Here is a 14,755-nt window from a genome sequence, read left to right as displayed (position 1 = left end):
GAATTCCTAGCCAGAGCAATTAGGCAAGAAGAAGAAATAAAAGGAATACAGATAGGTCAAAAAACCCTATTTGCAGGTGACATGATCCTATATCTTAAAGACCCAAAACATTCTACCCAAAAACTCAATTGAGATTTTTGATGGCTCACTTTTCAGCTGACTACCAGTTTCTCTGAGATGGTCAAAGATATTACTGATCTTACCAGGTGACAGCTATATTGCTCCACCACACTTAGGCTCTGGCAGCTCAGCATTATGACCTGCCCACACAGCCTAAGACAGCACAGGGTTCTACCCTGCCCTTACTCCAGGAGATTAGCTAAGCATTTTGCCCCAACCCTGCCCAGCAGAGGTGACTTGTACTTTCCATTTACTGCTACCAGTTTTGTCCAGGTGAGTGCAGTCTACCCACCAGCTGCACTGGTTTACGTGGGTCCCTTGAGGGAAGGTGATGTGTCATGCTCACCTGGCATTGCTGCAGATTCATGGCAGTGGAATTGTGTCAGCTCCATCTGAGCCAACTGTGCCAGTCCCAGCCTGCACCAGGACTTCCCTGCTGTTATGTGCAATTAAAAACTGTTTTGAGCGTCATTCATTGAACTTTATGTGCACCCCATGAGTTGAGAGTAGTTTCGTTGGCTAATAAAAAATCAGAATCAGCCAAGTGTAGATACCACAACTCTGGAGTATTTTTCTGATATCCTGGAGCTCAGGGTTTCTGCACCTCTCAGCTATCCACAATCTTAGACTCTCCCCCAAATCAGGTTTTTATGTAAAAGGAGATACTAAGTGATGGAAAAATGTATTTGTGTATGAGCCCAGGCATTAAAGAATAATAGAGTCCAAATGAAATAGAGAAGTGGGATAATAAAAAGCCACAACAATCAGCCAAAAATTATATTTTTGTGTATTTTAGAGAAGCCTTAATCTTTAAAGAGAAATGGCTAGTGGCAAAGTAAAAAAATGAAATTCCTAAGAGAATGCTTATAGATCTCAAAAATGTAATGGAATCAGGTGGAAGTTTACCAAAAATTGTGTTAGAAAAATAATGATTTCAATTAACCCAAAATCTATTGAGCTATTGTCAAACTGCTTCTAGTGCAGCATTAAAAATTAACATGTAAATGCAATGTCTCTTTAAATTTTTTCATAACAGTATCTCTAAAATACACTTTCAGAAGTCAAATTATGGACATTTAAATTACAGACATAATAATAAATAAAAATGAATTTCAGTATTTTAAGAAAATTATTTTTGTAATCTGTCATGGGTGACAGTTTTTACAATGTAAATGCATTAATCATGAGCTCATGAAAAATATTATTTTAAGAAGAGTGTGAGTCTCTAGACTTTTAAAAGTAATTCTCTTTTAATTTTTTAAAGTTTGAAGATAAGAAACAATGTAATGATGATGATGAGCTAGAAGAACTACTGAACTATGTTTTGAAGCAAAAAATACAAATCCTAAAATTTGTTTTGAAGGAAGAAAAAAAGGAATGTGGTGTGTAGAAGGAAAAAGATATAGGTGGGTAGTATTTTATACTTCAAATAATTTCAACCATTTGCTGATTGATTATATATTTAGTAAAACCAAACCAAGTTTGCTGTTTATCCTCATTTTCATAACTAAATCATTTTTATTTTAAAATTTGTTTCACAAATACACAACTGATTTTGAAACTTTCTTAAATCACAACTATTACATTTACTATGTAAAAATTTCAAGTATAATTACAAGAATGCATTTAGTTTAAAATGTCAACTGGGCTCTTCTTGATCTATCTTGAATGTTCATTTCTGAACATATTTTACTGTTTTCTTCTTCTGTCCTTCCCCGAGCATGCCAACATTTTGATATCTAAAGGCTAATCTGTGTCATTTACCAATGTCACAATGATCCTGAATTAGCTCATGTTGTCTTCTTACCTCTCCATATTTTCACTTATGCATTATATCGTGGTCATGGAATAATTTTCCATGGGTATCTCCTACATTTGAAAAAGTATACACATTTTTAAATTTAGGTTTCTTTTATGAATGACTACCATTCCTCTCTTTCCTTCTTTAATTTACTTCTTAGTTTGTAATAACCCTGAAAGCATATATGGGTATGTGTGTATATATGCATAAACTTCTTTAGAACAATATTTTGTCAGTACTGGGTTTGGATTTTCTTTAAACAATTTTCAAACTATAATTGTATACAGTAGCTAGGCTTTGCCACATTTTCAATGTTAATGCTTGGTGTAATGGGAAATTTTATTACTGTTATGGCATTTTTTACTTTTAAAAAGACAAGACATGTAGAGGTCTTGAGTGAAAGATGAAATACTCAGCATTTACAGACATGATACATGGGAAGATTTGGGGAAACAATTTTCTCTTACAGGTTTAGAGAGAAATAGATTTTAATTTTTTATTGATTCTACAAAAATCAGACATCGCACTTTTTAATGGTATTGAGGTTTGAACTCAGGGCATCATGCTTACAAGGCAGGTACTCTACTATTTGAGCCACTTCACCAGCCCTTTTTTGTGTTGCGTATTTTTGAAATAGGGTCTCAGGAGCTATTTGCCCAGGCAGACTTTGAACCACAATCTTTCTGATCTCTGCTTCCTGGAGGCTTGAAATACCAGCACCTGGCCAACAACTCTTTATTTTATACTTAATCTAGTAAATTCCATGTATGTAGCTGGTATAGTTTCTTTTTGGAACATTTAAGATTGGAATTGATTTGAAATTTGTATTGATTGGGTTGTTCTGTGAATTATCAGATTACATGAGTATGAGCATATGTATGATAAACTCAGTGGCAGATGATGTGTTTTGCTTGATACAGGACCTGGTTTCAATCCCCAGCACGCCCCCATATACACACAAGAAAGGAATCAAATGCTTTTGCAATTCATATTTAGCAGTTGATATCAGCGTTAAACATTTTGAACTGTAGAATACTGTTCAGATAGCTACCATATTGAAAAATATTAGAATATTGTTTATTTACTGACCAGTAGGTCAAAACTAATGAAATACAAAATAATCATTTGATTTATGACTATTTTGACACATATCCTTCTATTGTAGAAGAAGACGCTCAAGAAAAAATTGAAATTATAAGAGAAAGTCATAGTGCTTCAGTAATGTCATAAGCAATGTAAAGTTAAATTGTGGAATGATCACTTAAAAAGATTCAAAAATAACAGAACCAAGTAAATATGGGCATTTCAGTCTAGAAGAATTAAGAAATAAAATCACATTGCAACATAAGTCAGCAAAATAAAGAATTATTGAAAATAAGGGCAATAATTTGTAAGGCATTTCTTTTGATGAAACAGACTCATGAGATTAGTAGGACGTGAAAGCAAACCAAGTTATAATATGTGTTTGGAAGATGATGTTAGTAAGTGAATTTACTTTGAAACTATTAGCCCAACATGGTTTATTTTATTTTTTCCATTGTTTGGTTTGTAACACATTTTCTTACTTTATATAATCATACAATCTACCTGATCTCTTAGTATTTCTGCTAAGCATTTCGAATTTTTCTAATTAACACAGTTTCTGTTATAAAATTTCCTTTCAGCATCCCCATACATAAAAATCCTAAACTATCACTATTTTTGGAAGATTACACCCTAACCCAAGGTGTCAAGTATTACTAATATGAATTTAAGGGGCTTTGTGGCTCTTGGCAAAGTTACTTGATTGTGATCGTTATTGTTACCTCTAGTGGTGGCTGGAGACAGCATGTCTAGAGTTGTTCTGCTCTAATATAAAGGCATACTCACAAGGAAAGATTAACATGAGGATGTAATAAATTGTGTGTGTGAAAATGCATGCACCCATGAGTGTGTGCATGAGAGAGAGGCTGAGAAAGAGAAAGAGAGAGAGAGAGAGACAGAGAGAGATGGAGAGGGAGAGGGAGAGAAAGAGAGAGAGATTCCTTAGCGTAATTATTTGGGGCATTACTGGAATTTGAACTCATGGACTTTGTGTTTGCTGGGCATGTGCCATACCACTTGAACCACACCTCCAGCCCGTTTTGCTCTGGTTGTCTTGGAGTTAATAGGGTCTCACTTTTTGCCCAGGGTGGTCTGAACCATGATCTTCTTATTTAATGTTTCCCACGGTTGCTGAGACAACAAGGTCCATGCCACCCATGCCCCGCTTTTTTACTGTAAACATGGGGTCTAATGAATATTTTTGCCTGGACTGGCCTATATATACTTACAAGATTTTGATATTTTGGACTATTCCTGGTGTGATGTTTCATCTTTGTAGCACTTCTATTCTCCCTCTAGGGAAGATGATGGTAATTAATCATTACTCTGTTATTTCAATTGTTCTGATTGTTGAAGTAACATTTATCATTTATTGCACGTCTTAACAGTATATGAAATTTAGCATTGAGACTTAAATAATAGATCCCTATTTATATATTTTGCATTATTTTTACTTCCAGTTTTCACTTTCTAGTTTAATTTCAGGATGCTTTTTCCTATAAATCACAATTATACACTTTTATTGGTTCCTTATTATTATGATTATTTTTAAATCCAAAAAGATAAAATTGACCTCATCAGATACATAAAGTTAGAATTGTTGCAAACAATTCTGATCCCTGAACAGAAAAGGTAATTAAACCTAGGTCCTTGTGCATTCTAAGTGTATGTTATACCACTGAACTACACCCCTGAACTGATAAATGCATTGTTAAAAATTATTCCAGTTTAACAAATGAAAACTCTTTCTTGTTTTTAAAAAGGAGGCTTTGGTTTTCTAGACCTTTAAGTAAGCTTTTAGGGACCTCTTTCCAGAGCATTGCCTTCCTTTCCAGTGCTCTGAGGTTGCCGGTTTTAACTATGAGCTTTTACCTCTTTCTCTTATTACTGTATGTTAATTATATTGTGGTGGGAATCTTAATCTGAGATACGGGACACTGAGGCACTTTAGCAGGAAGCAACATTTTATTGTGCTGGCAGAGACTCAGTGGACTGGTGTCCAAAGGCTGATGCCCCAAAATAAAGAGGTCTCACCTTACATACCCTTGCAAGCAGGTTACAAAAGCAAAAAGCGAAGCTCAACCCACATATGGCTGCATGTGACTTCACTGGCTATTTCATTTCCCCAGTGCTATGTGACCGTCTTCATGTTTCAGTTCTTTAAGTTTTATCTCTCTGCTTTGCCATCCTTTCCCCCTGCCTCATTATCAGAACACAGCCTGTCTGTTTCTTCTCTGGTCCTCCTCCCAGCTACAATATAAGGGGGTTTCTCCATGGTGTTGCTACTGCTCTTACTTTCCTCTGTCCTTCCTCCCACACTTTCTAGTGGTTTTCATTATACCACCTTCAAACAAGATACAATGTAATTTGATATTATTCACCCCTGATTATTTTCTTTCCCTGCCCCCTCCCTCTCATCCTGCGAAAATGTTCCACATTTACATTAATGTTACACAAACACATGCACACACATATAATATCTAGATTTTCCACTTGAAAGAAAACAAGTGATACTTACCATTCTGACCCTGGCCTATTTCACTTATCTCCAGTTTCATTCACTTTTATACAAATGATATATCATTTTCTTTATGGCTCAGTAATACTGCATTTTGTATATATATACCATTTTTTCCTTATCCATTCATCTGTTCAGGTTAACTTAAGATGATTCCATTGCTCGGCTAATGTAAATATCCTGCAATAAACATGTTGTGCTGGTGTCTCTGTTGTATCTGAACTTACGTGTAATGTATATACGATCAAGAATGGGTATTACATAGTTCTGTTGCCATTTTTTTGAGGAAAGTCCATCATTATCACTTTAGTGGCCACACTAATTGGCATGCCTTCCAACAATATGTAAGAGTTTCTTTTTACCACATCCTTACCAACATTTGTTGTTGTTTGTGCTCTTTATGATATCCATTCTCACTAGAGAATTTTCTCACTCAGTCATTTTTTATTTGATTTTCCTTTATAGCCAAGGATGTTGAACATTCTGCTACTTTGCTGAAAGTTTTTATGAGAGCTAAGCTTTTTGTGAATTTCTTAGGGTCTTTCATATATAGGATCATATCATTTGCAAGCAGGGATAATTTGATTTTTTCCTTTTCTTGGAAAAGTTTGAGGAGTGTTGGTGTTAGGTGTTCTTTAAATGTCTGATAAAATTTGCCAATGAATCTGTCAAAAGTCTTAGTCTCTTCTTTATTGGGAGATACTTTCATTTGGGTTTAATCTCAGCATTCATTATAGATAGGTTTAAGTTGTTTATAACCTCTTAATTCAATGTGGTAGGTTATACATGACTAAAAATTTATTCATTTCTCTAGATTGTCTAGTTTGTTGGAGTAAAAGTTTTCAAAATATTCCATAATAATTTTATGGATGTCATTGGTACCTGTTGTGATATCCCTTTTTCATCTTTTTTTATTAATTTGGGTCTTCTCCATTCTTTTTGTTAGTTTGGCTAAACAATTGTCAATCTTGTTTATCTTCTCAAAGAATCAACTCTTTGTTTAATTGATTTATTGTAAATTCTTTTTGTTTCCATTTCATTAATTTCTGGTCTAATTTATATTACTACTTTTCATATACTGATATTGGAATCATCTGGTTCTTGTTTTTCTAAGAGCTTGAGATGCATTATTAGGTTGTTTAGTTGAAACCACTCTGATATTCTAATGCACGCACTCATTGCTACATATGTAACATATAGATCACTATACAGGTTCCCCTTAGCACTTCTTTTGCTCTGTACCAAATGTTCTTGTAGATTTTTTTTATTTTCATTTGAATGTAAGATATTTACTATTTCATTCTGAATTCTTCAATGACCAACTGATCTTTCAAAAGTGTGCTTTAAAATCTCCATGTTTTGAATAGTTTTTGTTGTTTTCTTGCTTTTGATTTGAAATTATATTGAATTATTGTCTGGTAGGATACAGGAAATTATTTCAATTGTTTGTAAGCATTAAGACTTGTTGATGACTTAATAAGTGATCTATTTGGGAGAAAATTCAATGGCTTAATGAGGAGAATTTACAATTTGCTACTGTTGGTTGAAATTCTTTCTCTCTCTCTCTCTCTCTCTGCCTCCCATCCATTTCATCAGTGGTGTTGCTTAGTTTGAGATAGTTGTATTGATTTTTGCCTGAATGCTGTATTTATTGGTGGGAGTGGAATATTGAGGTCTCCAACTATTATTATATCTGTACCTATCTGTCATTTTATGTACTGCAATGCATGCTTTATAAAATTGATGGCACTGATGTTCAGTTCATATATATCTATAACAAACTTAGTTTTGTAGGTACCTTGTATAGTAGTGGTTTTGTTCTCTGTTTTATTGATTTTGGTGCATATTTTCATTAGCCCTCTCTTGCTGGTTTTGACCTTAGCTAGCCCTTATTTTTATGAGTTTGAGATGCAGCATTAGGACATTTATTTAACATCTCTCTGTGTTTTTAATCTAGAGAACCATAGCTATAAACATTCCCCATAGCACTGCCTTTGCTGTAGTGCACAGATTCTGGTAGGTTGTTTTTTTCAATTTTATAGATTCTAGGAACTTTTTATTTCTTCTCTTATTGCTCTGAGGACCCATTGGTCATTCAGTAATCTGTTGTTCAGTCTCCATGTGTGTCAATATTTTTTGCAGTTGTGTTGTTGAGTTCTAGTTTTATTGTTTTGTGGTCATACAGTATACATGGAGTTATTTCAGTTTTCTTATATTTGGTAAGACTTTCTTTGTGCCCTAAAATATTGTTTATTTTGGAGAAAGTTCCAAGGGCTGCTGAGAAAATTTGTATCGTGTTGTTGTTAGATGAAATACTGTGTAGATATCTGTTAAGTCAATTTGGTCCCAGGAATCATTTAATTCTCAGGGTTCTTTATTGATTTTTTTTTTGTCTTTTTGTTTGTACTGTGACAGTGGGGTATTAAAGTCTCCCACTGTCATTTTCCTGGCTTGTACCTGTGCTTGTAAGGTCAGCAGTGTTTGTTTAGTGAAGTGGTGTGTGCCAGTGTTGGGCACATATAAATTAATAATTATTATTTATTATTTATTTGATGTATTGTTCCTTTTATTAGTATGCAGTGACCTTTTTTGTCTCTTCTAATTTAGGTTCATGCTGTCTATGTGTTTAGCTTTCATGCCCATGATTGGTTGGTTGGGCTGCTCAATGGAGTTGTAGAATTCTTGTATATTCCTTTCCTATTTCTTCATTCTTCTTTCCTATTTATTATCTGTTTTTCGTATTATATCTACATTATCTTTAAGTCCTGAAATTCTGTGTTCCTCTTGTTCCAATCTGCTGTCATAGCTTTCAACTGTATTTCTTATTTGACCTAAGGAACTTTTTATTTTCAGAGATTCCATTTTTTTAGACTTTTTTATCTTTATTAAATTTTTCCTTTTACATCTTGTATTGTCTTCCTTATTGCATTCATGTTATCCTCTTGCTTAACTATTTACTGGTCAGATGCATCTAGAAATTTATGCATTGCTTCTAGGTTTTTCAGTTTACTTGAATATAGGATTTCAATATATTCCATAATGATGACTGGATTTTTTTTATTATTTGTTGTGATATTACCATTTGGTTTGTTTCCTTCTCCTAGTCAGATTGGCTAAAGGTTAATCAATCTTATTTATTTTTTTGAAGAACCAACTTTTTCTTTCATTGATTCTTTGTATAATTTCTCAGAGTCTCAATTTCATTGACTTCACCCCAAATTTTACTATTTCTCCTCATATCCTACTTTTGAGTTTTCTTCTTGTTTTTCTAAAAGTTTGGTTGAATTATTAGGCTATTTATTTGTAATCTCTCTGTTTTTGGTATAGGTATCAAAGCTGTAAACTTTCATTACAAACTTCATTGTATCTAAAATGTCTAGTTGGTTTTGTTTTCATTTTCATTCACTTCTAGGACATTTTTTGTCCTCTTATTTCTTTGATGATCCCCAGGTCATTCAACAATATCTTGTTCTGTCCCCATTTGTGTGAACAATTTCTGTAATTTCTTTTGTGATTAAGTTCTACTTTTATTCCATTATGGTCTGATAGAATACAAGGAATTAGTTCAACTTTGTTACATTTGTTACAACTGGCTTTGTGTCCTAAGATATGATCTACAGGTTCTTGGGCTTCTGAAAAATAGAGGGCATTTTGCACTAACTGGATGAAATACTCTTTAGATGTCTGTTAAGTACATTTGTTCTGTAGAGTCAATTAATTTTCATGTTTTTGTTGAGTTTATGGGCTGGATCCAATTTGGTAAGAATGGAATATTACCGCACATTAATAGAAGCAAAGACAAAAATCACTTGATCATCTCAGTAGATGCAGAAAAAGCCTTCAATAAGATCCAACACCACGTCATAACTCTAAGATAACTAGGAATAGAAGGGAAGTACCTCAACATTATAAAAGCTATATATGACAACCTACAGCCAGCATTATACTTAATGGAGGAAAACTGAAACCATTTCCCCTAAAATCAGGAACAAGACAAGGGTGCCCACTATCCCCACTCTTATTCAACATAGTACTGGAATTCTTAGCCAGCGCAATTAGACAAGAAGAAGAAATACAAATAGGTAATAAGGAAACTTTCAAAATATCCCTATTTGCAGACAATATGATCCTATACCTTAAAGGCCCAAAAAACTCTACCCAAAAACTCCTAGACACCATAAATAGCTACAGCAAGGTGGCAGGATACAAAATCAACTTACAAAAATCATTAGGTTTTCTGTACACCATCAATGAACAAACTGAGAAAGAATATATGGAAACAATTCCATTTACAATAGCCTCAAAAAAATCAAATACCTAGGAGTAAACTTAACAAAAGATGTGAATGACCTCTGCAAGGAGAACTACAAACCCCTGAAGAAAGAGATCTAGGAAGACTACAGAAAGTGGAGAGTTCTCCCATGCTCATGGATTGGTAGAATCAACATAGTAAAAATGGCTATACTACCAAAAGCAAACTACATGTTTAATGCAATTCCCATTAAAATCCCAATGATATTCATCACAGAGATAGAAAAATCTACCCTAAAGTTCATCTGGAAACACAAAAGACCGCAAATAGCCAAGGCAATATTCAGCAAAAAGAGCAATGCTGGAGGAATCACAATACCCGACTTCAAACTATACTACAAAGCAGTAGCAATTAAAACAGCATGCTACTGGCACAAAAACAGACATGAAGACCAGTAGAACAGAATAGAGGGCTCAGATATGGATCCACACAACTGCCCACCTTATTTTGGACAAAGTTGCTAAAAATATACGAAGAGAAAAGACAGCCTCTTCGACAAATGTTGTTGGAAAAGTGGTTATCCATCTGCAAAAAGCTGAAACTAGATCCATGTTTATCACCCTGTACTAGTAGCAACTCAAAATAGATCAAGGACCTTAATATCAAACCCAAAACTCTAAAGTTGGTACAGGAAAGAGCAGGAAACACTCTGGAAGTAATAGGTATAGGCAAGTACTTCCCAGTAGAACCCCAGCAGCTCAGCTCAGAAATGGCCCAAACAATGTATGCACATATGAATAAATGAATAAAAAATGAAATACAGAATAATACATAAAAATATAATATCTGCTAGTTATATGTGTTTCAAATATTTACTTTCAATTATTCTTTGCTTTTAATTCTGTCACTGCTAATTTTAATGTATAAATTTAAATTGTCATTGAGTGTAAAAATAAAGAGTATTACTGTGTTGGAGTCTGTGCTTTTGAATGCAATTGACTGTACCAATACTTAGTATGTCAATATGGTAATTGTTATTTCCTCTTGATGGATTATTTCCTTTAGTAATTTGTAGTAGCCATCATTTTCTTCTCTCATTTTTGTCTGAATCTTCCTTATCAGATATGAGTTTAGCTACCGTTGCCTGCTTTCAGGTCCATTTTCTTGAAAGACTTTTTGCAACACTTTCACTCTGTCTTTGTTAGCGAGGTGCATTTCTTATAAGCAACATATGGTTGTGTCTTGATTTTAATCCAATTCACCATCCTGTGTCTATTGGTTGGGGAAATGAGGCCATTCACATTTAGTCTTAATATTGAAAGACATGTAATAGTTCGAGTCATTTTGTTTTGCTGATGTTTACTTTTTCCTTCTTTGCTAATCTGTTTGTTTAGTGGGTTTATTCTTCTTTGGATTTTCCTGGTTGCATCTTACTACTACTACTACTTCTTCTTCTTCTTCTTCTTCCTCTTCTTCTTCTTCTTCTTCTTCTTCTTCTTCTTCTTCTTCTTCTTCTTCTTCTTCTTCTTCTTCTTCTTCTTCTTCTTCTTCTTCTTCTTTCTCCTCCTCCTCCTCCTCCTCCTCCTTGTCCTTCCCCTCCTCCTCCTCTTCCTCCTCCTCTTCTTCCTTCCTTCCTTTCTTTCTTTCTTTCTTTCTTCCTTCTTTCTTCTTCTATGAGATTCCTTTATATATTTTCTATAGTGATGTTTTGGTTGTAATGAATTGCTTTAATTTTTGCTTACTGTGGAAAGATTTTTCTTCAATCATGAAGGACAGTTTGGCTATATAGACTAGTCTAGGTTGACAGTTGTTTTCTCTCAGGGCTTTAAAGATATCATTCCATCTCTCACATTTAGATTTGGTCTTGAGAAATATGCTGTTATTCTGATGTGTTTGCCTTTTATGTGACCTGTCGGTTCACCTTTATAGATTTCACAATTTTTTTCTTCATTCTGTATATTTAGTGCTTTAAATACAATATGCCTGTTTGGTGTTCTGAAAGCCTCCTATACCTGGATGTTGCTTCCTTTCCAAGATTGGGGAAGTTTTCTCCTATTGCATTATTGACCAAATTATTTATGCCTTTAGTATGTGTCTGTTCTTCGTGTATATCCATCATTCACACATTTGGTCATTTGATGGTGTCTCTGAGGTCTTGAATATTTCATTCACATTTTCTTAGTATTTTTTTCATTGTCTTTGACTAATTGATGTAATTCTTCTACTTTATCTTCCACTCCTGATATTCTGTTTTCAACGTGCTCCACTCTGTTTCCAGATTTTCAATTGAGGTTTTTATTTGTAATATTGAGCTTTTCAATTTCAAGAATTCATTTTGAATTTTTCAGGATTTCTATATCGAATCCCTCCTTCATATCCTTCAGTGTCTTCCTGATTCATTCATCTGTTTGTTTAAATTACCTTTGAGTTCAGTTAGTTATTCACTTGTTTTCTCTTTGAATTTATTTAGTTACTCACACATATGCCCTTGGAAATCACTGATGAGTATGGTCACTGTTCTTTTTTAATTTGTTGGATGATTTTTGCTCCTTTTCATTATGGTTTAAGGCTTTTATTTTAGTGTGATTGAGGGAGTGTTGATGCCTTGTTTCTTTATGTTTCTGCATTGGGATTTATGCATGTGTGTCAGTTTTTATTGGAGTTTCCAATTCCGGCTCCCTTTAATTAGGGCTACCTCAAATATTATTTATGACTGGGTAGTGGCTAAGTTGTTCTACATTTTATTATCTCTAGACTGCAAATGTGTGGCTGAGTATTCGAACACTCAACTACACTTCTCAAGATGCTTGGTGTCACCCTCTACTCCACACAGGGAGAGGAAGCTTAGATGCTAAAGCTATCACAGATGGTAAACCATAGCCTTGTGATTATGGCAATTCCTACATAAGATTAATAACTGCTGTTGCCTCAGTATCTTCAGAGGTGTACTGGAGCAAAAGTGAATATGCATGATCTATGATGACCCAAGATGATAAAGGTGGTAATGGGGAAGAAATAGGAAAATTCTAATGGATAATACAAGATATGAATATTTTTAAGTCAGAAAGGGATGGCAGCTAAGCTTAAATAGAAGGGTTAATGAGAAAATGAAGTGAGACAGTCAGAAGAAATCTTGTTAATATGGTGTTGTGGGAGAGAGGAGGAAGGGAAAATGAAGTAGACAGACAAACATAAACATAATAAAAAAGAACAAATAATATAATAATCTATTTACCAGCTGAAAATGGAGGTAACAATGAAGTATATGGAATAGGAAGCAAAGATAAAAGAAAATATGACCTAGAAAACACTTCAAGTTGTAGATTGTTAGAAAGTATAAGTGGAACAAGGCAATAGAACAGGGAAGGGGTTTGTGATTGGATATGGAAAGGCATGGTTTATGGTTCTCCCATGAGGTCTGCAGAGGATAGGAGGGAAAGCAGAGATAGAGAGAAAATGGGAGACAGAGAGGGCAAAATTCCCCAACTCAGACATACAGGGGAAAAAAACAATAACAAAAAAACACATGACAAATCCAAACATACAAAATTGAACAATAAAAAGCCCAAATTAGCATATAAGAAATTTTCAGAATTATCTATGCTCTTCTGAATGGCGTTCCCCACATCCCTCATTGTTCAAGCCTTTCAATACATTAATGTCTGTTTATTCAGACACCCTGCTGTGGAATATTATAAGTTTGCCACCTTTTTTTCCTTTTCCAGTGTGGGGGTGGGTGAGGAGACTTTGGATATCTTAATATTATCTCTAGTGAATAGTTCTGGATTTGGGGCACTCAGTTTGCCAGTCTCATACCATCCCCCTTTCATTTTTGCTTTCCCCTCTTCCCAGCCCCCAACTTCTGATTAGTTTCAGACTATTACTGCAATCTGGGTGAATTCTTTCGTTAGTGGAGGCGTTCCTGGGCATTGGGGAATTTTGAGCTGGTTGCATAAGGCCTTGGCATGTATTTTGGCAGGGCACAACAGATAGGGGTTTTCTTATGGTGTTCATGGTCTTTTGGGTGCTAGGGGAGCTTATTGACCCAGCAGGAGATGTGTGCTGGGTGGGTAGGGCCTTGGTATTTCCATGAGTAGGTTACTGTAGGAGTGGTATCTCTGGATCATGTGGTAGATCTATTTTTAGTTTTCTTGAAGACTCTCCATATTTCTTTCCATAGAAATTGCGCTCATTTACATCCTACCAAGAGTTTGGAAGTGTTCCTTTCTTCCCCCACATTCTGGCCAACATTTGTTGTTGTTTGTGTTATTCATGACAGCCACTGTGACTCGACTGAGGTAGAAACACAATGTGGTTTGATTTGCTTTTCCTTCACGGCCAAGGGTATTGAGCATTTCTTCATAGATGCATTGGCCATGTGTACTTCTTCTTTTGAGAATTGTCTGTTCAGTTCATTTGCCCATTTATTTGGTGGGTTGTTGATTTTTTGGGAATTTAGATTTTTGAGTTCCCTACATCTTCTGATTATTAATCCCTTGTTAAATGTATAGCGGGTTAAGATTTTCTCCCATTCTGTTGGCTGTCTTTTCAGTCTAGTGATTGTTTGCTGTGCAGAAGCATTTTAGTTTCATGCAGTCCCATTTATCAATCCTGTCTCTTAATTGCTGAGCTATTAGAGTTCTATGGCTATATGTTCCATTGTGCTCCCTAATTTCTCCTGGAGTAATTTTGCCACTTCAGATCTTATACTAAGATCTTCAATCTACTTTGAATTTGAATCTAACAAGGTTAGAGACTGGGATCTACTTGTAGTCTTCTGTAGGTGGGTATCCAGTTTTCCCAGCACCATCTGTAAAATAGCATATCTTTTCTCCAATGCATATTTTGAACTCCTTTGTCAAAAATAAAATATCTGTAGCCATGTGGATTTGTGTCAGGGTCTTTCCTATTCTATTCCATCACTATCTCTGGTTTTGCACCAGTACCATGCTGGTTTCATTACTGTGGCTCCTTAGTATGG

General features: G+C 34.8%; 1 protein-coding gene across 5 annotated transcripts in view; it reads left to right on the top strand.

The window, feature by feature from the left end:
- LOC141411498 (ankyrin repeat domain-containing protein 26-like) overlaps positions 1-14,755 on the top strand; it is a 77,378-nt gene that overhangs the window by 42,544 nt on the left and 20,079 nt on the right. For 4 of the 5 annotated variants that reach the window (XM_074043675.1, XM_074043677.1, XM_074043678.1 and 1 more), the window contains one exon: positions 1,385-1,526. The exons of the other annotated variant lie outside the window; for it this stretch is intronic. In XM_074043675.1, the coding sequence (XP_073899776.1) occupies positions 1,385-1,510 (126 nt within the window). In that variant the 3' untranslated portion in view covers positions 1,511-1,526. The remainder of the gene's footprint in view (positions 1-1,384; positions 1,527-14,755) is intronic. 5 annotated transcript variants of the gene reach the window in all.

Source organism: Castor canadensis, chromosome 10, assembly GCF_047511655.1.
Source record: "Castor canadensis chromosome 10, mCasCan1.hap1v2, whole genome shotgun sequence".
Taxonomy (NCBI): domain Eukaryota; kingdom Metazoa; phylum Chordata; class Mammalia; order Rodentia; family Castoridae; genus Castor; species Castor canadensis.
This window is presented reverse-complemented; position numbering and strand designations above follow the sequence as displayed.